The 26528-nt window shown below is 38.3% G+C and overlaps 2 protein-coding genes across 8 annotated transcripts in view; both read left to right on the forward strand.

The window, feature by feature from the left end:
• The first annotated feature begins 1208 nt into the window (after positions 1-1208).
• On the forward strand, positions 1209-16615 carry LOC107197471 (putative protocadherin beta-18). Its single transcript, XM_049469065.1, has 4 exons — positions 1209-3051; positions 10367-10760; positions 15198-15468; positions 16526-16615. The coding sequence occupies exons 1-4, from the start codon at positions 1299-1301 to the stop codon at positions 16613-16615; spliced, it is 2508 nt and encodes an 835-aa protein (XP_049325022.1). The 5' UTR covers positions 1209-1298.
• Positions 16616-18284: 1669 nt separating this feature from the next.
• LOC125784845 (protocadherin gamma-A10-like) overlaps positions 18285-26528 on the forward strand; it is a 28551-nt gene continuing 20307 nt past the window's right edge. The window contains exons 1-2 of one of the 7 annotated variants that reach the window (XM_049468712.1): positions 18288-19414; positions 25811-26389. In XM_049468712.1, coding sequence (XP_049324669.1) covers positions 18515-19414; positions 25811-26389 — 1479 coding nt within the window. In that variant the 5' untranslated portion in view covers positions 18288-18514. Of the gene's footprint in view, positions 19994-25810; positions 26498-26528 lie in introns of all 7 variants that reach the window. The other 6 variants (XM_049468715.1, XM_049468711.1, XM_049468714.1 and 3 more) reach the window with 6 other exon arrangements.

Consider the following 26528-nt stretch of genomic DNA (forward strand, 5'->3'; position numbering starts at 1 on the left):
AGAATGCAGTAAATACCTACTTTTGTTTTACAGTAAAGTCAAGTTGTCAGTCTCTACATTTATTCACGTATAAAATAATACAGAATCTGTCATTATATAGATTTCGGATCACTTTTGAACTCTCAATAGCTATACTGATTGTACACTCATTATTTGAAATTTTATATCTGGCAAAAAAATGTGTGGGCATAAGTGTTGTTAAGAATTAACAGAGTTTTGGGATATGAACCACGCCTCAAGTTCCCTAGCTCCTCCCCCTGGTCCTATATATATACCTCCCAGGTGCTCCTCACCTACGTGACTTTCGACCTCGCACCCGCCTCCACCCCATCACCACCCTCATCTTAATCTCTTACCTAGCTGCGGGGGGGATTTGGCTTGAGAACCGTCCCAAGCTGTTCTGAACTGTACCCCAAGTATCATCATCACAGTTCCCCTCCCCGCATGGTGTAGGCGGGGTTCATTATAGCAAATATGATACTCGTGTCATTTATGAGAACACATGTTTTAAACAATGTGAGGCACAACGATGACATTACCTTTTTTATGTTTGGCTTGACGTTACACCACTTTCAGAACCACGAGTGTGGACAGCACTCAAGGATTGAAGGATTCAAGGAGATTTTATTGTCATTTCACATCAAGTGTGGTGCATGAGGTGGAACGAAATTGTATTCCCACAGTCCAGTTTACACCCAAGAGCAATTTAAAAACAATCACCATTTTTTATTTCCAAATATTAGCTCGTTCTAGAAAACCCTTTTGAGCTACAATGATTTATCACCAGCCTGTATCGATTTGTATAGATCTTTGAAACTCATAATTAGTTTATTTCGACTTTGTGTGGTCGGATTAAAACAAATTCATTTTACAGATTGACTATGTACAACAACTGTGTAAAGTAATATAAAACATCCCCCTCTTTCCACTATGTGCTCTTAGTTTTTCACCTGTGAAGAATATTTAATATGTAATATTTGTACCACATATTTGATGTAAAAAGCATTTTTTAAATGTTGAGGCTTTAATCTCTTAAGATTGTATGGAAACATCAATGTTTTACTGAGATGTCGAAAACACATTCCGTCAGTGGTGTCACTTAAGCTGCAATACACCCATCGTGCTCAGAGTGTCGCTCTTTACCAGCAGTTAAAATGTTGAAAGCTCTCTCCGCCTATCTATATATATATATTAAAGCATAATTTTCTCGCAACATCACTGTCTAGATTGAACGTCTTCAGATATCTCTGCGGGATCAGCTCACGTTTAGATAATTTTTGAAAGAGTAAGCTTTAACAATGAAGAATATGCTTGCACGTTTTGAACGTAGAGTATTTTCATTTGCATTATCAGTTGTCTTCATCGCTGTCGTCTTCAATCTGCGCACAGTGTGTGGGGATTTCAGATACACGGTTCAAGAGGAAAGGAAAGATCGGTATGTGGTTGGAAACATAGCTAAGGATCTCGGAATTAATCCACAAATTTTATCCAGACGAAAGGCCCGGATAGACTCAGAGGACAGTAGCAAACGCTATGTTGATATTGATTTAAAAACGGGTGATTTGGTTATAGCAAAGACAATAGACAGGGAGAAGCTTTGTGGATCAAGGCTGGATTGTATGCTGGATTATGAGCTGGTTCTAGAAAACCCTCTCGAGCTACATCGTATTGTTCTTAAAATTGAGGATATTAATGATAATGCGCCAAAATTCCTGAACGAACGGATTACATTTGAGATTCACGAGTTAGCATCGAAAGGGCAGCGTTTTCGTTTGGACGAAGCTGACGACTCCGATATCGGCCAAAATGGAATTAATAGCTATTCCTTGGAGACGAACAATCATTTTATTTTGTCTGTACAAGGCAGCAACGAGAAGGGAAAATACGCAGAGCTTGTGTTGGATAAAGAGCTGGATCGTGAACAGCAGACGGACATTGACTTGATACTGACAGCATTTGATGGTGGGAATCCTCAGAAATCTGGGACTGCCGTTATACACATCACCGTGCTGGATGCTAACGATAACAGTCCAGTGTTTAGTCAGCCTGTATATAAAGTGGCTTTGGCTGAAAACTCACCATTAGGGACTGAAGTTGTGATAGTAAGTGCAACAGATGCTGATGAAGGAGCGAATGGAGCAGTCTCCTATGAATTCAGTCGCATTGCAAATAATGCAGCACAATTATTTACGATTGATAAGGTAACTGGAACAATTAAGGTGATCGGAGAGATTGACTATGAAGAGGAAAAATATTACGAAATTAAAGTGCAGGCCAAGGATGGATCTGGCTTAGCAACCACTGCAAGTGTGGTAATAGATATAATTGATGTAAATGATAATGCTCCCAAAATCGTTCTTAAGTCACTAAAAAATCCCATCCCCGAGAATGCTGTTGTAGGCACTGAGGTGGCCATTATTAATGTTCAAGATACAGATTCAGGAGATAATAGACAAATACACTGCTCCATTCAGCAAAATGTTCCTTTTAAATTGAATCCATCCATTAAGAACTATTTCTCTCTGATAACTACAAGCTCACTAGACAGAGAAATAGAAGACAGTTACAACATAACTATCACTGCTACTGATGGAGGCTCTCCAACACTGTCCTCCTCAATAACTATTCATTTATCAGTGTCAGATGTAAATGATAACCCACCTGCATTTGATGAGCGAATTTATAGCGCATATATAGCTGAGAATAACAAACCTGGCACGTCTATTTGTTCTGTTACTGCGAGAGATCCGGACTGGAGGCAGAACGGTACAGTGCTATATTCTCTGGTGTCCAGTGAGATCAATGGTGTTCCAGTGTCCTCATTTTTATCTGTGAATGGAGACACAGGGGTAATTCATGCAGTGAGGTCATTTGATTATGAACAGTTTAGAAGCTTCAAAGTTCAGGTTGTAGCCAGAGACAACGGTTCTCCTCCACTCAGCAGCAACACAACTGTGAGTGTGTTCATATCAGATGAGAATGATAACTCTCCACAGATATTATACCCTGCTCCAGAAGGAAAGTCTTTAATGACTGAGATGGTCCCTAAAAGTGCTCTGTCAGGCTCTCTGGTATCCAAGGTGATCGCTGTGGATGCTGACTCTGGACAGAATGCATGGTTGTCATATCACATTATAAAATCTACTGATCCAGGACTCTTAACCATTGGTCTCCACACTGGAGAGATCAGGGCACAGCGGGACATCACTGAATCTGACAACATGAAGCAGAACCTTGTTATTTCAGTAAAGGATAATGGACAGCCCTCTCTTTCCACAACCTGTTCTGTATATTTGCTTATTTCTGACAACCTCGCTGAAGTTCCAGAACTCAAAGATATGGCTTATGAAGAGAACAACTCCAATCTGACATCATATTTGATCATCGCACTTGTTTCCGTGTCCACTTTCTTTTTGACATTTATTATCCTGATTCTTGCTGTGAGGTTTTGTCCCAGAAAAAAGCCCAGACTGTTGTTTGATGGAGCAGTCGCCATTCCCAGTGCATATCTCCCTCCCAACTACGCAGACGTGGATGGCGCTGGAACACTCTGTAGTTCTTATAATTATGATGCGTATCTAACAACAGGATCACGCACCAGTGACTTTAAGTTCGTGAGCTCCTACAACGACAACACACTTCCTGCCGGCGGGACTTTGAAATTATACCAAAATGATCCCTTTGGAGCGAGTATGATCACTTTAAACACTACAGGGGGTGATGAAGAGGTAAGAAAAGCCTTATTTTTGTTTCCTGGCTCACAAGTGTGTCAAATGTGGATTGTGCTGTCGTGATTTTAGGAAGTTGTTTTTCTGGGTTCCTTTTTACAGTTGTTTTAGGTTAATTTTGAATTTGCATCAGTTAAAAAAGTACAACTAATACAACTGTTTGAAATATTACGGATTTTAACGCTTTCTTTTTTTTTTTACTTTAACTAGAAAAAAACGTACGCTTTCCTGTACATTACACGCACAGTTACCTGTGACATTATCTTCTTTCCTCATTTTGTTTGTATTTTTACTTACAATTCTCCACGATATTTTAATACGCACTTTAATATACTAAAGCATTTAAATTTTGACAATTCTTTTGACAAGTAATGTAGTAAAAACATATCATATTTACTACTTTTTTGCAGTAAATTCAAGTTGTCAGTCTCTATATTTTTTTAAGTATAAAGTAATACGGAATATGTCAATATATAGCTTTTAATCACTTTATAACCCTCATAGCTGTGCTGATTGTGCATTCATTATTTGAAATCTTATGTTTGGCAATAATTGTGTGGATATAATATGATACTTGTGTCACCCATGAGAAAACATGTTTTATATAATATGAGGCACAACAATGACATTACCTTTTGTGGTTTATTTGATATTTTGCTTGACGTTATGTGGTTCAGCACGACATTCAGAACCACCGGTGTGGACAGCGCTCAGCAACCTGTGTTCATTTGTGTAGATCTTTGAAACTCGAAATGAGTTTATCTTGGACTTAGTTTGATTAAATTAAATCATTTTTAATAATTAACTATGCACGAAAACTGTGCACAGTAAATTGAAAGATGTCCATCTCTGCATTTTGTGCGCTTGGATTTTACATGTAAAAATGGACTTAATATTCAATCATTTTACAACATATTTGATGTAAAGAGCATTTATTTTAAGTACATGTATAGGGCCTTTTAGTCTCTTAAAATCGCATTAAAACAATAAGTGTTTACTCAGGTGGTGTGAAGACACATTCCGTCAGTGGTGTCACTAAAACTGCAATACATCCATCGTGCTCAGAGTGTCGCTCTTTACCAGCAATTAAAATGTTGAAAGCTCTCTGCCTATCTGTGTAAATATTGAAACATTTTTTCTCGCAGCATCGCTGTCTAGATTAAACGTCTTCTGATAGCTCCGCGGTAGCAGCTCACATTTGGATTTTTTTGAATGAGTAAGCTGTAACAATTAACAATATGCGTGCGTGTTTTGAACATAGAGTATTTTCATGTGCATTCTCCGTTGTCTTCCTCGCTGTCGTCTTCAATCTGCGCACAGTGTGTGGGGATTTAAGCTACACGGTTCAAGAGGAGAAGAAAGATCGGTATGTGATTGGAAACATAGCTAAGGATCTCGGAATTAATCCACAGATTTTATCCAGACGAAATGCCCGGATAGACACAGAGGACAGTAGCAAACGCTATGTTGATATTGATTTAAAAGCGGGTGTTTTGGTTATAGTAAAGACAATAGACAGGGAGAAGCTTTGTGGATCAAGGCTGAATTGTATGCTGGACTACGAGCTGGTTCTAGAAAACCCTCTCGAGCTACATCGTATTGTTCTTAAAATTGAGGATATTAATGATAATGCGCCAAAATTCCTGAACGAACGGATTACATTTGAGATTCACGAGTCAGCATCGAAAGGGCAGCGTTTTCGTTTGGACGAAGCTGACGACTCCGATATCGGCCAAAATGGAATTAATAGCTATTCCTTGGAGACGAACAATCATTTTATTTTGTCTGTACAAGGCAGCAACGAGAAGGGAAAATACGCAGAGCTTGTGTTGGATAAAGAGCTGGATCGTGAACAGCAGACGGACATTGACTTGATACTGACAGCATTTGATGGTGGGAATCCTCAGAAATCTGGGACTGCCGTTATACACATCACCGTGCTGGATGCTAACGATAACAGTCCAGTGTTTAGTCAGCCTGTATATAAAGTGGCTTTGGCTGAAAACTCACCATTAGGGACTGAAGTTGTGATAGTAAGTGCAACAGATGCTGATGAAGGAGCGAATGGAGCAGTCTCCTATGAATTCAGTCGCATTGCAAATAATGCAGCACAATTATTTACGATTGATAAGGTAACTGGAACAATTAAGGTGATCGGAGAGATTGACTATGAAGAGGAAAAATATTACGAAATTAAAGTGCAGGCCAAGGATGGATCTGGCTTAGCAACCACTGCAAGTGTGGTAATAGATATAATTGATGTAAATGATAATGCTCCCAAAATCGTTCTTAAGTCACTAAAAAATCCCATCCCCGAGAATGCTGTTGTAGGCACTGAGGTGGCCATTATTAATGTTCAAGATACAGATTCAGGAGATAATAGACAAATACACTGCTCCATTCAGCAAAATGTTCCTTTTAAATTGAATCCATCCATTAAGAACTATTTATCTCTGATAACTACAAGCTCACTAGACAGAGAAATAGAAGACAGTTACAACATAACTATCACTGCTACTGATGGAGGCTCTCCACCACTGTCCTCCTCAATAACTATTCATTTATCAGTGTCAGATGTAAATGATAACCCACCTGCATTTGATGAGCGAATTTATAGCGCATATATAGCTGAGAATAACAAACCTGGCACGTCTATTTGTTCTGTTACTGCGAGAGATCCGGACTGGAGGCAGAACGGTACAGTGCTATATTCTCTGGTGTCCAGTGAGATCAATGGTGTTCCAGTGTCCTCATTTTTATCTGTGAATGGAGACACAGGGGTAATTCATGCAGTGAGGTCATTTGATTATGAACAGTTTAGAAACTTCAAAGTCCAGGTTGTAGCCAGAGACAATGGTTCTCCTCCACTCAGCAGCAACACAACTGTGAGTGTGTTCATATCAGATGAGAATGACAACTCTCCACAGATATTATACCCTGCTCCAGAAGGAAAGTCTTCAATGACTGAGATGGTCCCTAAAAGTGCTCTGTCAGGCTCTCTGGTCTCCAAGGTGATCGCTGTGGATGCTGACTCTGGACAGAATGCATGGTTGTCCTATCACATTATAAAATCTACTGATCCAGGACTCTTTACCATTGGTCTCCACACTGGAGAGATCAGGGCACAGCGGGACATCACTGAATCTGACAACATGAAGCAGAACCTTGTTATTTCAGTAAAGGATAATGGACAGCCCTCTCTTTCCACAACCTGTTCTGTATATTTGCTTATTTCTGACAACCTCGCTGAAGTTCCAGAACTTAAAGATATGGCTTATGAAGAGAACAACTCCAATCTGACATCATATTTGATCATCGCACTTGTTTCCGTGTCCACTTTCTTTTTGACATTCATTATCCTGATTCTTGCTGTGAGGTTTTGTCACAGAAAAAAGCCCAGACTGCTCTTTGATGGAGCAGTCGCCATTCCCAGTGCATATCTCCCTCCCAACTACGCAGACGTGGATGGCGCTGGAACACTCCGTAGTTCTTATAATTATGATGCGTATCTAACAACAGGATCACGCACCAGTGACTTTAAGTTCGTGAGCTCCTACAACGACAACACACTTCCTGCCGGCGGGACTTTGAAATTATACCAAAATGATCCCTTTGGAGCGAGTATGATCACTTTAAACACTACAAGGGGTGATGAAGAGGTAAGAAAAGCCTTATTTTTGTTTCCTGGCTCACAAGTGTGTCAAACGTGGATTATGCTGTCGTGATTTTAGGAAGTTGTTTTTCTGGGTTCCTTTTTACAGTTGTTTAAGGTTAATTTTGAATTTGCATCAGTTAAAAAAAGTACAAATAATACAACTGTTTGAAATATTACGGATTTTAACGCTTTCTTTTGTTTTTACTTTAACTAGAAAAAGCGTACTCTTTCCTGTACATTACACGCACAGTTACCTGTGACATTATCTTCTTTCCTCATTTTGTTTGTATTTTTACTTACAATTTTCCACGATATTTTAATACGCATTTTTATATACTAAAGCATTAAAATTTTTGACAATTCTTTTGACAAGTAATGTAGTAAAAACATATCATATTTACTACTTTTTTGCAGTAAAGTCAAGTTGTCAGTCTCTATATTTTTTAAGTATAAAGTAATACGGAATATGTCAATATATAGCTTTTAATCCCTTTATAACCCTCATAGCTGTGCTGATTGTGCACTCATTATTTGAAATCTTATGTTTGGCAATAATTGTGTGGATATAATATGATACTTGTGTCACCCATGAGAAAACATGTTTTATATAATATGAGGCACAACAATGACATTACCTTTTGTGGTTTATTTGATATTTGGATTGACGTTATGTGGTTCAGCACCACGTTCAGAACCACGAGTGTGGACAGCGCTCAGCATTCTGTATTGATTTGTGTAGATCTTTGAAACTCGTAATTAGTTTATCTTGGACTTAGTTTAGCTGGATTAACACAAACTCAGTTTAATTATTAACTCTGCTCCAGAATTGTGTACAGTAAATTGAAATGTCGCTCTATCCACTTTGCTCTTAGATTGTACATGTAAAAATGAACTTAGTATACAATGATTTTACGACAAATTTAATGTACAAAGCATTTTTTGTTTTTAATGTAGGACCATTAAATCTTTCAACATCGTTTTAAAACACTCAGTGTTTAAAGAGGTGTTGAAGACACATTCCGTCAGTGGTGTCACTAAAACTGTAATACACCCATCGTGCTCTGAGTGTCGCTCTTTACCAGCAATTAAAATGTTGAAAGCTCTCTCCGCCTATCTGTATAAATATTGAAACATTTTTTCTCGCAGCATCGCTGTCTAGATTAAACGTCTTCTGATATCTCCGCGGTAGCAGCTCACGTTTGGATATTTTTGAATGAGTAAGCTGTAACAATGAACAATATGCGTGCATGTTTTGAACATAGAGTGTTTTCATGTGCATTATCAGTTGTCTTCCTCGCTGTCGTCTTCAATTTAGGCACAGTGTATGGGGATTTAAGCTACACGGTTCAAGAGGAGAAGAAAGATCGGTATGTGGTTGGAAACATAGCTAAGGATCTCGGAATTAATCCACAAATTTTATCCAGACGAAAGGCCCGGATAGACACAGAGGACAGTAGCAAACGCTTTGTTGATATTGATTTAAAAGCGGGTGATTTGGTTATAGCAAAGACAATAGACAGGGAGAAGCTTTGTGGATCAAGGCTGAATTGTATGCTGGATTATGAGCTCGTTCTAGAAAATCCTCTCGAACTACATCGTATTGTTCTTAAAATTGAGGATATTAATGATAATGCGCCAAAATTCCTAAACGAACGGATTACATTTGAAATTCGAGAGTCTGCGTTAAAAGGGCAACGTTTCCGTTTGGACGAAGCTCACGATTCTGATCTTGGCAACAACGGACTTAATGGCTATTCGCTGGAGAAGAACGATCATTTCATTTTGTCTGTACAGGGGATCACCGAGAGCAGGAAATATGCAGAGCTTGTGTTGGATAAAGAGCTGGATCGTGAACAGCAGAAAGACATTGACTTGATACTGACAGCATTTGATGGTGGGAATCCTCAGAAATCTGGGACTGCCGCTATACACATCACCGTGCTGGATGCTAACGATAATAGTCCAGTGTTTAGTCAACCCGTGTATAAAGTAAATTTGGTCGAAAATGCACCTTTAGGAACTGAAGTTGTGACAGTAAGTGCAACAGATGCTGATGAAGGAGCGAATGGAGCAGTGTCCTATGAATTCAGTCGCATTGCTGATAATGCAGCACAATTGTTTATGATTGATAAGGTCACTGGGCAAATTTGTGTAATTGGAAATATAGACTATGAGGAGGATAGATTGTATGAAATTGGTGTTCAGGCTAAAGATGGATCTGGCTTAGCGACCACTGCAAGTGTGATTATAGATATCACTGATGTAAATGATAATGCTCCAAAAATCATTCTTAAATCACTAAATAGTCCCATACCCGAGAGTGCTATTGTAGGCACTGAGGTGGCCATTATTAATGTTCAAGATAAAGATTCAGGAGATAATAGACAAATACACTGCTCCATTCAGCAAAATGCTCCTTTCAAATTGAATCCATCCATAAAGAACTATTTCTCTCTGAAAACTACAAGCTCACTAGACAGAGAAATAGAAGACAGTTACAATATAACCATCACTGCTACTGATGGAGGCTCTCAACCACTGTCCTCCTCAATAACTATTCATTTATCAGTGTCAGATGTAAACGATAACCCACCTGCGTTTGACAAACAAATGTATAGCACATATATAGCTGAGAATAACAAAGCAGGTGCTTCTCTTATTTCTGTTACTGCGAAAGATCCAGACTGGAGGCAGAACGGCACAGTGCTATATTCTCTGGTGTCCAGCGAGGTCAATAATATTCCAGTGTCGTCATTTTTATCTGTTAATGCAGACACAGGGGTCATTCATGCTGTGAGGTCATTTGATTATGAGCAGTTTAGACATTTTAAAGTCCAGGTTGTAGCCAGAGACAATGGTTCTCCTCCACTCAGCAGCAACACGACTGTCAGTGTGTTCATATCAGATGAGAATGATAACTCTCCCCAAATATTATACCCTGCTCCAGAAGGAAAGTCTTTAATGACTGAGATGGTCCCTAAAGCTGCTCTGTCAGGCTCTCTGGTCTCCAAGGTGATCGCTGTGGATGCTGACTCTGGACAGAATGCATGGTTGTCATATCACATTATAAAGTCTACTGATCCAGGACTTTTCACCATTGGTCTCCACACTGGAGAGATTAGGGCACAGCGGGACATCACTGAATCTGACAACATGAAGCAGAACCTTGTTATTTCAGTGAAGGATAATGGACAACCTCCTCTCTCTACAACCTGTTCTGTATTTTTACTAATTTCTGATAATCTTGCTGAAGTTCCAGAACTTAAAGACATGACTTATGAAGAGAACAACTCCAATCTAACATCATATTTGATCATCGCACTTGTTTCTGTGTCCACCTTCTTTCTGACTTTCATTATTCTGATCCTGGCTGTGAGGTTTTGTCACAGGAGAAAGCCCAGACTGTTGTTTGATGGAGCAGTCGCCATTCCCAGTGCATATCTCCCTCCCAACTATGCAGAAGTTGATGGAACTGGAACACTTCGTAGTTCTTATAATTATGATGCATATCTAACAACAGGCTCACGCACCAGTGACTTTAAGTTTGTGAGATCCTACAATGATAATACACTTCCTGCTGGTGGCACACTGAAACTTTACAAAACTGATACTTTAGACAAGAACATGATTTCGCTAAACGAAACAGGACATACAGAGGAGGTAAGACAAATCTTTCATAGCTTAACATTTTATGAGGTTATTGTGATAAATACAATATAAAATCTAATGTATTGCATGCATATCTAGCCTGTATCTACCTATATCTATACATTTATTATGGTGACACTAGTTGTGTGTGCTCCAGTTAGTACATAATATGTATTTTACATGGTCTCTTTTACATTTTTTAATTTTGAACATTTCTTAATATTTGCTGAAAGTTTTATATTCTTATCACATATTCTCAGTTCAATATCTGTGCCTTTACATTTAGAAAATGGTGATTTATAACTCTCTAAATAGACACTTCACATACACAGTGTTTATCCAGCTTCTTATTGGAATATTGGATTCTTTTAATCATGCACAGTTTGCAGGAGGCAAAATGTATTGTATTGTTTATTTATGGAAAAAATATATATTTCAAAACATCTGATTTCATAATTTTAAAAAATTTGAAAATCTGATCTTTTCTGCACAGTTTTACAGATGATATACAGCTAAGTTGCTAAGTACTAATTATATTCTAGGACTCAACACTTTGGTGTGCCACAACATTTCATTCTAGACAGACTGTAATAAAGAGCCAAAACTGTCTAGCAAATATCTAGCCAGTATTTTAGAAGGTCTATATAACATTGGCACTGCTACAATTGTGGCCATTACTGATAATTTGGCAATCTCACATACCCCTATCAGTTCTGACAGTTTTTAGAGCATTTAACTATGGATAAACTGCATTAATATGCATATCAATAGAATTTAAAATGGTCAAATGCTTATACTTTTTTGTAGTTTATATTTAATATTTGTTTTCAAATTGTTAAACATCAGTAATCAGGAAATTTAAGCAACATTATATATGAAAATAATTAAATGAACATCTGTTATTTCTTGTTATTTCCATGATCAATAGTGGAAATCAAAAATGTTAATTCTGGTTTCATTGGTAGATCTGTCCCTACTGTTCAGGGAAGTCTTTCTAGATATTGAAGATTTACTGTTATGAGTTAATTGCACTCAGCAATAATAACATTAGTGAGGTCAGGCAGTTTGGTGAGCATTACCCTTCCTCTTTACCAAACACTCAATTTGGTGTTTATGGTAAATACTGGTTTATGTAAAATTGTCAGTAGGAAAAATATGTCACCAAACCTGCCTGTTTGCTCTTGCTGCTTGTTCAGCACCCTAGTTATGGACAGTGCCTGTTCCTTAAAAATAACAATTCACAGCTTTACCCATTAGCAGGTGCTAAGGACCAGGGAATTGCTTTAAAGCAGAGCAAGCATGTGTACTATATAGAGTAAAATAAGAATCAGCTGTATAGAGGTCTATACTACAAATTATATTAGATAAGAGACAGCTGTTAATGTGACAGTTGTAGTTCATTAGAGAGTATTATAACCTGGTTACAGTTGTACAATTGTAGAACATGGTACAATCATAAACAAACAAAATATTTAAAGGTATAATGGCTAAACTTGTACTACTGTATTTACACATACATGCAAACAGCATACAAGCATATATTTTTATTGTAACCATAAAGTGGATTGGTTACAGTTTTTATATGTGGAATACTGTAGGACTGTAATAAAGAAAAGGATTTTAAAAAATAATTGTCGTGACTTGATGGGTTAATAACTTGCCTCCTAACCTGTGGATAGAAACTTTTCTTTACATTGTTTTGCTCTACACTGAGTTGTACAGTATTCACTGCAAGATGGTAGTAACAGACTAATATATTTTATTTATATGTTTATCAGTTTATTTTTTAAATGACTAGATTCAAAAAATTGCTTTTGTTTCATGAAAACACTGACTGAGAATAAACTAAACTGCAGTTTATAAAAAATGCTCATAGGGTCGCTGTTTACCAGCAAAGTGAATTTGAATTCACCACTCCACCCTTCTCATGAAATATTCTACTTTCGCCCTTTATGCCGAGATCCGTAGCTGCAACATAACGCTGTGTTTACTGTAGAAGACACTAAGCTTTAATATTTGGGATTTCTGAACGTTGCGAGAATGGGACGACAGGTATTTACTTGTCGTACTTTGATTCTGTTGGCGTGCGTCTACATTTTCTTTGCCATGGTTCATGGAGATTTGAGCTACACGGTTCCCGAGGAGACGAAGCGTCAGTCTGTGATTGGAAATGTAGCGAAGGATCTCGGACTCGACGTTAAACGGTTATCTTCCCGGAAGGCTCGGATAGAGACAGAAGGCAGTACGAAACGGTACTGCGACATTAATCTGAGCAGTGGCAATTTGGTCGTGGCGGAAATCATGGATCGAGAGAAGCTTTGTGGATCGAAAATAATCTGCATTCTCAATTACGAGCTCGTGCTAGAAAACCCTCTCGAAGTGCATCGCGTGTCTCTGCAGATTGAGGACATAAATGACAACGCTCCACGGTTCCCTAATGATCGGATTATGCTTGAAATCAGAGAATCTGCCGACAAAGGAGAACGTTTCCCTTTTGACGAGGCTCATGATTCGGATATAGGACTAAATTCAGTTCAAGGATATACACTTCAAAGGAATAATCATTTCGTTCTGTCAGTACATGAAAACGCTGAACGAGGAAAATACGCTGAATTACTGTTGGAGAAAGAGCTGGATCGAGAGGAGCAAAAAGAAATAAATTTAATACTCACAGCTACTGACGGAGGCACCCCACAGAGGTCTGGGACTGCACTTATCCACATCAGTGTGCTTGATGCTAACGACAATACTCCCGTTTTCAGTCAGCCTGTTTACAGAGTTACACTCTCTGAAAATGCACCTTTAGGTTCAGGTGTAGTTACAGTTAGCGCCACAGATGCTGATGAAGGGGCGAATGGAGAAGTCAGTTATGAGTTTAGTCGTATATCTGATATCGCAGCAAAGCTATTTTCTATTGATAAAACAACTGGTGAGATTAAGGTAAATGGGAATATTGATTATGAGGAGGAAACATCTTATGAAATGAGGGTACAGGCCAAAGATGGCCCTGGTTTAACATCCTCTGCTAAAATTGTCATAGATGTGACTGATGTAAATGACAATGCACCTACAATTGTTTTAAAATCACTAAATGACCCTGTACCCGAGAATGCTGTTATAGGCACTGAAGTGGGTATTATTAACGTTCAAGATAAAGACTCAGGAGATAATCGAAAAATACGCTGCTCCATTCAGCAAAATGTTCCTTTCAAATTAAATCCATCTATCAAGAACTATTTTTCTTTAATTACAACAGATGCACTAGACAGAGAAAAGGAAGCAGACTATAACATAACCATCACTACCACTGATGAAGGATCTCCACCATTATCCTCCTTCATGACTATACATTTATCAGTATCAGACATAAATGATAACCCACCTGTATTTGAAGAGCAGTTCTACAGTGCATATGTATCTGAGAACAACAAAGCAGGTGCTTCTATTTGTTCTGTTACTGCGAGAGATCCAGACTGGAGGCAGAACGGTACAGTGCTGTATTCTCTGGTGTCCAGTGAGGTCAATGGTATTCCAGTGTCCTCATTTTTATCTGTGAATGGAGACACAGGGGTGATTCATGCAGTGAGGTCATTTGATTATGAACAATTCAGAAGCTTCAAAGTTCAGGTTGTAGCCAGAGACAACGGATCTCCTCCACTCAGCAGCAACACAACTGTGAGTGTGTTCATATCAGATGAGAATGATAACTCTCCACAGATATTATACCCTGCTCCAGAAGGAAAGTCTTTAATGACTGAGATGGTCCCTAAAGCTGCTCTGTCAGGCTCTCTGGTCTCCAAGGTGATCGCTGTGGATGCTGACTCTGGACAGAATGCATGGCTGTCCTATCACATTATAAAGTCTACTGATCCAGGACTCTTCACCATTGGTCTACACACTGGAGAGATCAGGGCACAGCGGGACATCACTGAATCTGACAGCATGAAACAGAACCTTGTTATTTCTGTAAAGGATAATGGTCAGCCATCTCTCTCTACAACCTGTTCTGTGTATTTACTTATTTCTGATAATCTCGCTGAAGTTCCAGAACTTAAAGACATGACTTATGAAGAGAACAACTCCAATCTTACATCATATTTGATCATCGCACTTGTTTCCGTGTCCACCTTCTTTCTGACTTTCATTATTCTGATCTTGGCTGTGAGGTTTTGTCACAGAAGAAAGCCCAGACTGTTGTTTGATGGAGCAGTCGCCATTCCCAGTGCATATCTCCCTCCCAACTATGCAGAAGTTGATGGAACTGGAACACTTCGTAGTTCTTATAACTATGATGCGTATCTAACAACAGGCTCACGCACCAGTGACTTCAAGTTTGTCAGATCCTACAATGATAATACACTTCCTGCCAGTGGCACTCTCAAAATGTTCCAGGATGATCCCTTTGGTTCAAGCATTATCAACACCGATTGCATTGAGGTGAGCAATCTCTTTTTATGAGTTTTTTTTTTTTGTATATATTTGTATGCACAGTAGAGCTTAGATTCTCTGCCCGAACCCGCGGGCCGAGATGTACCACCACATTCCTCGGGTCGGGTCGGGTCGGGCTCCAGAAAATAGTCTGAGATGTAGGCATCTGTTTTTTAATTATATTTTTATTTTTAAATAAAGCTCTGGTGTAATAATCACAATGTTGCTAAGTAACCAATTATTATTGTTAACGAAAACGAACCAAATAACGAAAACTGAAAGTGAAAAAACTAATTTATTTTTAAGCGCTGTTTTCACTCCCATAGTTCTACAGCGGGGGGTGTTGTGCCGATTCTGTCCGCGAAGCGGCAGTCGGATTTAACAGGGAGTCGGATTTGGCACAACAGCGGCACGGTGTTAGTTGTAAGCGCTTGCGCTAGCCGCAAAATACGACAAAAAAAACTGAGGGAGCTGCAGAATTATGTATGGGACTAGAATATGAGCACGAGGAGATAAAAAAAACAGAAGATACAGTATGTGAGAACCTTTACCTGTGAGTAGCTCATACACGCAAATCTCTCTCTCTCTCTCACGCACGTGAACTCCTCCGTTTGACTTGCAGCACTGTGTGTAGCTGTTCTTAAAATCATTTTAATTAAATAATAGTTCTATGCTTTATGTTACAGTGTTAATTAACATAATTAAATTATTTCGCTCATTCAAACAGCCCGAAAACAGCCAGTTTATGGGGCGGGTCGGGTCGGGCTCGGGCTGATAGTCATATAGTTTATGTTTCGGGTTGGTCGGGCTCGGGCAGAACGTGCACCGGCTCGGGCTGGGTCGGGTCGGATTTTTTTGGCCCGATCTAACCTCTAATGCACAGCCAGATGTGTTGAACAATAATGGGTCTCCTTTATGTGATATTGGGAGTGGATTGGAGAACTTCAAGAGCAGGATAAGTTATTAACTACTTTCAGTTGTCATATGTATATTTACTATTTTTTTTTGGGTGCATAATGTGCAGTTATAGATTAATGTTGTTTGTCATTGGTGATATGTTTTTCAGATCTGGTTCCAAAGTCAGGACTGTGACATTGAGAATGAGAGAGAGCTTTTGTCCTTTAAAAAGCTTGTAATGCATTATGAGCTCGATTAGACTCAGTATCTTACTGTCTACTACTGAATTACCTGATTATGTTAAAATGTGCATTTTTAATTATCTATTTTTTTATCAGACAGTTAAAGTGGTATACTCTTTTTGTATCCTTCCATCATAGTCATTCATTTCTGTTTTCAAATCATTGTTTTGAATATTAAAATTGATCCTCACCCCACAGTGAATATGGATATGTTTTTGCCAAACATTCTATTTAAGGAAAAAATAATATGTTTTTAACTATGTATTTTAAACTGGTGCTTTGGCAAGGGTTTAACAGGTTTGCCCAGCAGGGCAAGCTAAATCAAGGCTCTTTTGCTACATTCTTCTACCTTTACAAAATGTAAAATGTTATTTGCTGTGTATAAGAGTATCAGCCACATGTCATCAATGGACATGATTAATAGATCAGCATGTGAATTTCAGTGATGAACATGTGAGCAGTATCAAAACTCCTTGGCTGTAGAGTGATATTTGTTATTCTGTACAATTACATTCAAAATGGGAATTCTAGTCTTTATCTTATAGCTTTCTATTGTTTTTTTTTTTTTTGAGATTGCATTTTTGTACATATTGGCATCCTGAATTTACTGGATGATCTCTCACTACTGCCCAAGGAGTGTTTTCTATTACATTTTGAAGGTTTGCTGTGAGAAGTCCCCAACAATAACATTAGTAATGTTATGAAACTGGGTGATCACCATGACACCCCATCTTCACAAATGAACCCAAAATATTTGGGTGGCTCGCCATTATCCCAGATACCATAGTTCCACTGCTCCACAGATCAATACTTGGAGGGCATTATAATTTTGTAGCTCACTTGGCATTAGACATGGTAACAAAAGTTTTATGTTTAACTGCTTCAGATAATGCTTTTCTATTGGCAATGCTTCTCAACAGGTACTATAAAAGCTGTGTGTTCTTGTGCCCATAACTGGAACCAATTTTGACATAGTGTATTTTTCTTGGTAGTGAAATGCTTCAAATTATATTAGTTTCTGATAATTTTTATGCTTGATTACTTACTAGTCATTGCTTTAAAAAGTCCAATGCAGTTTGTGGCTTCATGTTGAATATTTGTCTATGTGGTATTTAAGTAAAGACAAAAACAAATATCTCCCAAAATCTGCCTGCTTGCTTTTGCTGCCTGTTCAGCACCATAGTCCTGGACAGTACCTCACAAATGAGAGTTCACTGTTTCTCTTTAGCAGAACAACACTTAATGTTACGAGATATTTAGAAAAAAAGAGACAAATTACTACAAAGATTTAATAAATAAAAGACAGCCACTATGTACCATTTCTGCAAAAACGCCACAGTAAAACATGTAAAGGGTTTTTCTGCATTAAAACATATGTTTACAGAACACCTAAGAATGTTCTTATTGGAACAATAAAGTGCTTTGGTTATTGTTTCTATATAAGAGGATTACTTTAATGTTTTAAGAAAGAAAAAGACTCATAAAAAATATTTGGAATACATTGACAGCTTCATAATTTGTCTAATAGGCTGTGGGTAGAAACTTTTCTTTACCTTGTGGGTTCTACTGTACTGCAAGATGATAGTAACAGATTGACATGTTTTATTTACTTATTTGTTCATTTATACGTTTGTACTGTTTTAAAAATCACAAGACTGAATTGGTGAACGTTGGCTTTCAATTCATGAACACAATAAAGTGACAGAAGATACTAAACGAGACTAAACTGCAATTCATAAAAAATGCTCATAGGGGCGCTGTTCACCAGCAAAGTGAAATTAAATACTCCACTCCACCCTTCTCATGAAACATTCTACTCTCCGCCTTTATGCCGAGATCCGTAGCTGCTACATAACGCTGTGTTTACTGTAGAAGACACTAAGCTTTAATATTTGGGACTTCTAAACATTGCGAGAATGGGGCGACAGATATTTACTTGTCGTACTTTAATTCTGTTGACGTGCATCTGCATTTTCTTTACAATGGTTCATGGGGATCTGAGCTACACGGTTCCCGAGGAGACGAAGCGTCAGTCTGTGATTGGAAATGTAGCAAAGGATCTCGGACTCGACGTTAAACGGTTATCTTCCCGAAAGGCTCGGATAGAGACAGAAGACAGTACGAAACGATACTGCGACATTAATCTAAGCAGTGGCAATTTAGTCGTGGCGGAAATCATGGATCGAGAGGAGCTTTGTGGATCGAGAATCGCCTGCATTCTTAATTACGAGCTCGTGCTGGAAAACCCTCTCGAAGTGCATCGCGTGTCTCTGCAGATTGAGGACATAAATGACAACGCTCCACGGTTCCCTAATGAGCGGATCATGTTTGAAATCAGCGAATCTGCCGTTAAAGGAAAACGATTTTCCTTGGACGAGGCTCATGATTCGGATATAGGACAAAACGCAGTTCAAGGATATACACTTCAAAGGAATGATCATTTCATTTTGTCAATACATGAAACCGCTGAACGAGGAAAATACGCTGAATTAGTGTTGGAGAAAGAGCTGGATCGAGAGGAGCAAAATGAAATAAATTTAATACTCACAGCTAATGACGGAGGTACTCCACAGAGATCTGGTACTGTACTTATCCACATCAGTGTGCTTGATGCTAACGACAATACTCCAGTTTTCAGTCAGCCTGTTTACAGAGTAACTCTCTCTGAAAACGCACCTTTAGGTTCAGGTGTAGTTACAGTGAGCGCCACAGATGCTGATGAAGGGGCAAATGGAGATGTCAGTTATGAGTTCAGTCGTATATCTGATAGAGCAGCAAAGCGATTTTCCATTGACAAGATAACTGGTGAGATTAAGGTAAATGGGAACATTGATTATGAGGAGGAAACATCTTACGAAATGAGAGTACAGGCCAAAGATGGGTCTGGTTTAGCATCCTCTGCAAAAATTATCATAGATGTGAGTGATGTAAATGACAATGCACCTAAAATTGTTCTAAAATCTCTAAATGACCCTTTACCTGAGAATGCTGTTATAGGCAATGAAGTTGGTATTATTAACGTTCAAGATAAAGACTCAGGAGATAATCGAAAGATACGCTGCTCCATTCAGCAAAATGTTCCTTTTAAATTAAATCCATCAATCAAAAACTATTTTTCTTTAGTAACTACAGATGCACTAGACAGAGAAAAGGAAGCAGATTATAACATAACCATCACTGCCACTGATGGAGGATCTCCACCATTATCCTCCTTCATGACTATACATTTATCAGTATCAGACATAAATGATAACCCACCTGTATTTGAGGAGCAGTTCTACAGTGCATATGTAGCTGAGAATAACAAAGCAGGTGCTTCTATTTGTTCTGTTACTGCGAGAGATCCAGACTGGAGGCAGAACGGTACAGTTCTGTATTCTCTTGTGTCCAGTGAGGTCAATGGTATTCCAGTGTCTTTATTTTTATCTGTGAATGGAGACACAGGTGTGATCCATGCAGTGAGGTCATTTGATTATGAACAATTCAGAAGCTTCAAAGTCCAGGTTGTAGCCAGAGACAATGGTTCACCGCCACTCAGCAGCAACACAACTGTGAATGTGTTCATATCAGATGAGAATGATAACTCTCCACAGATATTATATCCTGCTCCAGAAGGAAAGTCTTTAATGACTGAGATGGTCCCTAAAGCTGCTCTGTCAGGCTCTCTGGTCTCCAAGGTGATCGCTGTGGATGCTGACTCTGGACAGAATGCATGGCTGTCCTATCACATTATAAAATCTACTGATCCAGGACTTTTCACCATTGGTCTCCACACTGGAGAGATCAGGGCACAGCGGGACATCACTGAATCTGACAACATGAAGCAGAACCTTGTTATTTCAGTGAAGGATAATGGACAACCTTCTCTCTCTACAACCTGTTCTGTGTATTTACTTATTTCTGATAACCTCGCTGAAGTTCCAGAACTTAAAGACATGACCAACAACTCAAATCTAACATCATATTTGATCATCGCACTTGTTTCAGTGTCCACCTTCTTTCTGACTTTCATTATTCTGATCCTGGCTGTGAGGTTTTGTCACAGAAGAAAGCCCAGACTGTTGTTTGACGGAGCAGTCGCTATTCCCAGTGCATATCTCCCTCCAAACTATGCAGAAGTTGATGGAACTGGAACACTTCGTAGTTCTTATAATTATGATGCGTATCTAACAACAGGCTCACGCACCAGTGACTTCAAGTTTGTCAGATCCTACAATGATAATACACTTCCTGCCAGTGGCACTTTCAAAATGTGCCAGGATGATCCTTTTGGTTCAAGCATTATCAACATTGATTGCATTGAGGTGAGCAATGTTATTTTATGAGGTTTTTTATTTGTATATATGTGTATGCACAGCTAGATGTGTTGAACAATCAGTGTTGGTAGTAACGGCGTTAAAAGTAGTATTACTCAGTAACGAGTAATCTAACTAATTACTATGACTGTAACTATAACGCCGTTACCATTTCCGACACCCCGTTACTGCACGTTACTTTAGCCGCTCTATTAACTTTCGCTTTGCCCTGGTTAACCTCTCCTCTTTCCGGTGAACTTGAGCTTCTGGCCGCTGTGCCTGTGGGTTGGCGTGGTGAAGTGAGGCACAATTGTGACGATTTGCGTGCTCTAATTAATTCAGTGATTGCCGTGGACAGGCCAAGTTCCGAATTAAGGACGTTAAGCTCTTTTTAGCTGCTCCGGTTTTTGTGGTGCTGCTGCTTTCTCTTTTAGAGCTTAGATTCTCTGCCCGAACCCGACCTGACCCCAGGACCGACCCGAAATCGGGCTCCTATTTTTATTTTATATAAAGCTCTGGTGTGATAATCACAATGTTGCTAAGTAACCAATTATTATTGTTCACTAAAGCGAACGAAATAGCGAAAACTGAAAGTGAAAAAACATTTGTGTTAACTGAATCTAATAAAAACGGTAATTAAAAGGAAAAAAACATAACTATCTCGAACTGTATTTTGTGTTTATGAAATTAACTAAAAACGAACTGAAATTACTGATAGAATACCCTAATTTTCGTGTTTATTTATAAGCGCTGTTGTACAGCGGGCGGTGTTGTGCCGAGCGCGCGGCACCTCGTGGTCCGTTAGTTCTTGTGTAAAGCGCTCGCGCTAGCGCAAAATAGACAGAAAACACTGAGAAACTGCAGAATTATGTATGGGATTACAATATGCGTGCGAGGCAGATGAAAGAGAAACAGGAGATACAGTGTGGGAGAACATTTACCTGTGAGAAGCTCATACCAGAACAGGCAAATCTCTCTCTCTCTCTCTTTCTTTCTCTCTCTCTCTTTCTCTCTCTCTCTTTCTCTCTCACGTTTCTTAGATTGATCTCTCAGATGAGATGTGTGAAAACTAATAAAAACTAGCAAGCCCACCCTAAAAACTTACTGAACAGAAAAAAAAAATAAATAAATAAAATTAAACTATAATAAAAATGAAAAATGTAATCACGTAGCTCTGGGCGCACGTGAACGCCTCCGCGTTTGACTTGCAGCATTGTGTGTAGCTGTTCTTAAAAATCAATTAAATTAAATAATAGTTATATGCTTTTATGTTACAGTGTTAATTAACATAATTATTATTATATTTCGCTCATTCAATCAGCCCGAAAACAGACAGTTTATGGGGCGGATCGGGTCGGGCTCGGGCTCATAATGACAGTTCATGGTTCGGGCTTGGGCAGAACGTGCACGGGCTCCGGCTGGGTCGGGTCGGATTTTTTGGGCCCGATCTAAGCTCTATTCTCTTTTGGTGAAGCTGTTATATTAATACAATTTTAACGGTCATTAGATTTTTGTTTTTGTCCATTATTTTGTTTTGTTTATATATACATATTTCCTTTGAGTGTGGCTTGGTTTGTTTAATTTCATCCCCAGACGCGTTTCCGTTTTTTTCAGTATTACAAGTTTTAGTATTTTTCTTTTTTTTCTGTGGAGAATTTCGTTTTGTTTTTTTGAAATTCGTTAGATTATATTTTTGTCAACATTTTGGGTTCATTTTCGTTTGTTATTTTTCTAATAATAATAGTAAATGCATAATTGATTTCCTTTTTTTGACGGGCGAATAATAAAAAGTAACGCATAGTTACTTTTACTGGTAACTAATTACTTTTATAGTGGAGTAACTCCGTTAGTAACTCAGTTACTTTTTTGGAGAAGTAACGAGTAACTATAACTAATTACTTTTTCAAAGTAACGTGCCCAACACTGTGAACAATACTGGGTCTACTTTATGTGATATTGGGAGTGGATTGGAGATCTTCAAGAGCAGAAAAAAGTTATTAACTACTTTCAGTTGGCATATGTATATTAACTTTTTTTTTGGGTGCATACTGTGCAGTTGTAGATTATTATTGTTTGTCATTGGTGATATTTTTTTCAGATCTTGTTCCAAAGTCAGGACTGTGACATTGAGAATGAACATGTCTTTTAAAAAGCTTGTAATGCATTATGAGCTGAATTAGACTCTTACTTAGTATCTTACTGTCTACTACTTAATTACCTTATTATGTTAAAACGTGCATTTTTCATTTTTTTTATTGGACAGTTAAAGTGGTACACTCTTTTTGTATACTTCCATCATAGTCATTAATTTCCGTTTTCAAATCATTATTTGGAATATTAAAATTGATCCTCACCCCACAGTGAATATGGATATGTTTTTGCCAAACATTCTATTTAAGGAAAAAATAATATTTTTTTAAATATGTCTTTTAAACTGGTGCTTTGGTAAGGGTTTAACAGGTTGGCACAGCAGGGCATATTAAATCAAGGCTCTTTTGCTACATTCTTCTACCTTTACAAAATGTAAAATGTTATTTGCTGTGTATAAGAGTATCAGCCACATGCCATCAATGGACATTATTAATAGATCAGCATGTAAATTTCAGTGATAAATCTGTGAGCATTATCAAAACTACTTGTCAGTAGAATGATATTTGTTATTCTGTACAATTACATTCAAAATGGGAATTCTAGTCTTTATCTTATAACTTTCTATTGTTTTTTTGATATTGTGTGTTTGTACATATTGGTATCCTGATTTTACTGGATGATCTCTCACTACTGCCCAAGGAGTGTTTTCTATTAGATTTTGAAGGTTTGCTGTGAGAAGTCCCCAACAATAACATTAGTAAAGTTATAAAACTGGGTGATCACCATGACACCCCATCTTCACAAATGAACACAACATTTTTGGGTGGCTCTCCATTATCCCAGATACCGTAGTTCCACTGCTCCACAGATCAATACTTTGAGGGCATTATAATTGTGTAGCTCACTTGGCATTAGACATGATAACAAACGTTTTATGTTTAACTGCTTCAGATAGTGCTTTTCTATTGGCAATGCTTCTCAACAGGTACTATAAAAGCTGTGTGTTCTTGTAATTTATATGAGTTTCTGATATTTTTTTTATGCTTGATTACTGACTAGTCATTGCTTTAAAAAGTCCAATGCAGTTTGTGGCTTCATGTTGAATAATTTTCTATGTGGTATTTAAGTAAAGACAAAAATAAATATCTCCCAAAATCTGCCTGCTTGCTTTTGCTGCCTGTTCAGCACCCTAGTCCTGGACAGTACCTCACAAATGAGAGTTCACTGTTTCTCTTTAGCAGAACAACACTTAATGTTACGAGATATTTAGAAAAAAAGGGACAAATTACTACAAAGATAAAATAAATAAAAGACAGGCATTATGTAACATTTCTAGTGCAAAAACGACACAGAAAAACACATGTAAAAGGGTTTTCTGCATTAAAACATGTGTTTTTTTAGAACACCTAAGAATGTTCTTATTGGAACAATAAAGTGCTTTGGTTATTGTTTCTATATAAGAGGATTACTTTAAGGTTTTAAGAAAGAAAAAGACTCATAAAAAATATTTGGAATACATTGACAGCTTCATAATTTGTCTAATGGGCTGTGGGTAGAACATTTTCTTTACCTTGTGGGTTCTACTGTACTGACTGCAAGATAATAGTAACAGATTAACATGTTTTGTTTACTTATTTGTTCAGTTATATGTTTGTACTGTTTTAAAAATTACAAGACTGAATTGGTGAACGTTGGCTTTCAATTCATGAACACAATAAGTGACAGAAGAGACTAAACTGCAACTCATAAAAAATGCTCATAGGGTCGCTGTTTACCAGCAAAGTGAAATTAAATACTCCACTCCACCCTTCTCATGAAATATTCTACTCTCCCCCTTTATGCCGAGATCCGTAGCTGCAACATAACGCTGTGTTTACTGTAGAAGACACTAAGATTTAATATTTGGGACTTCTGAACGTTGCGAGAATGGGGCGACGGGTATTTACTTGCCGTACTTTGATTCTGTTGGCGTGCATCTACATTTTCTTTACAATGGTTCATGGAGATTTAAGCTACACGGTTCCCGAGGAGACGAAGCGTCAGTCTGTGATTGGGAATGTTGCAAAGGATCTCGGACTCGACGTTAAACGGTTATCTTCCCGAAAGGCTCGGATAGAGACAGAAGACAGTATGAAACGATACTGCGACATTAATCTGAGCAGTGGCAATTTGGTCGTGGCGGAAGTCATGGATCGAGAGGAGCTTTGTGGATCGAAAATAACCTGCATTCTTAATTATGAGCTCGTGCTGGAAAACCCTCTCGAAGTGCATCGCGTGTCTCTGCAGATTGAGGACATAAATGACAACGCTCCACGGTTCCCTAATGATCGGATTATGCTTGAAATCAGAGAATCTGCGGACAAGGGAGAACGTTTTCCCTTAGACGAGGCTCATGACTCGGATATAGGACAAAACAATGTTCAAGGATATGCACTTCAAAGGAATGATCATTTCGTTCTTTCAGTACACGAAAACGCTGAACGAGGAAAATACGCTGAATTAGTGTTGGAGAAAGAGCTGGATCGAGAGGACCAAAATGAAATAAATTTAATACTCACAGCTATTGATGGAGGCAATCCACAGAGATCTGGTACTGTACTTATCCACATCAGTGTGCTTGATGCTAACGATAATACTCCCGTTTTCAGTCAGTCTGTTTACAGAGTTACTCTCTCTGAAAATGCACCTTTAGGTTCAGGTGTAGTTACAGTGAGCGCCACAGATGCTGATGAAGGAGCGAACGGAGATGTCAGTTATGAGTTCAGTCGTATATCTGATAGAGCAGCAAAGCGATTTTCCATTGATAAGACAACTGGTGAGATTAAGGTAAATGGGAATATTGATTTTGAGGAGGAAAAGTCTTATGAAATGAGAGTACAGGCCAAAGATGGACCTGGTTTAACATCCTCTGCAAAAATTGTCATAGATGTGACTGATGTAAATGACAATGCACCTAAAATTGTTTTAAAATCTCTAAATGACCCTGTACCTGAGAATGCTGTTATAGGCACTGAAGTGGGTATTATAAATGTTCAAGATAAAGACTCTGGAGATAATCGAAAGATACGCTGCTCCATTCAGCAAAATGTTCCTTTCAAATTAAATCCATCAATCAAAAACTATTTTTCTTTAACAACAACAGATGCACTAGACAGAGAAAAGGAAGTAGACTATAATATAACCATCACTGCAACTGATGAAGGATCTCCACCATTATCCTCCTTCATGACTATACATTTATCAGTATCAGACATAAATGATAACCCACCTGTATTTGAAGAGCAGTTCTACAGTGCATATGTATCTGAGAATAACAAAGCAGGTGCTTCTATTTGTTCTGTTACTGCAAGAGATCCAGACTGGAGGCAGAACGGTACAGTTCTATATTCTCTGGTGTCCAGTGAGGTCAATGGTATTCCAGTGTCCTCATTTTTGTCTGTGAATGGAGACACAGGTGTGATCCATGCAGTGAGGTCATTTGATTATGAACAATTCAGAAGCTTCAAAGTTCAGGTTGTAGCCAGAGACAATGGTTCACCTCCAC

This window comes from Astyanax mexicanus, chromosome 20 (assembly GCF_023375975.1).
Source record: "Astyanax mexicanus isolate ESR-SI-001 chromosome 20, AstMex3_surface, whole genome shotgun sequence".
NCBI classification, from domain to species: domain Eukaryota; kingdom Metazoa; phylum Chordata; class Actinopteri; order Characiformes; family Acestrorhamphidae; genus Astyanax; species Astyanax mexicanus.

What these genes read in the sequence shown, in the direction of transcription:
- LOC107197471 (XM_049469065.1), top strand. Translation starts at nt 1,299, where the DNA reads ATGAAGAATATGCTTGCACGTTTTGAACGTAGAGTATTTTCATTTGCA. An exon ending in ATTCTGATCCTGGCTGTGAG is followed by an intron (nt 10,761 to 15,197) that starts GTTTTGTCACAG and finishes CTTGGCTGTGAG; the next exon opens with GTTTTGTCACAGAAGAAAGC. An exon ending in TCAACACCGATTGCATTGAG is followed by an intron (nt 15,469 to 16,525) that starts GTGAGCAATCTC and finishes TATGTTTTTCAG; the next exon opens with ATCTGGTTCCAAAGTCAGGA.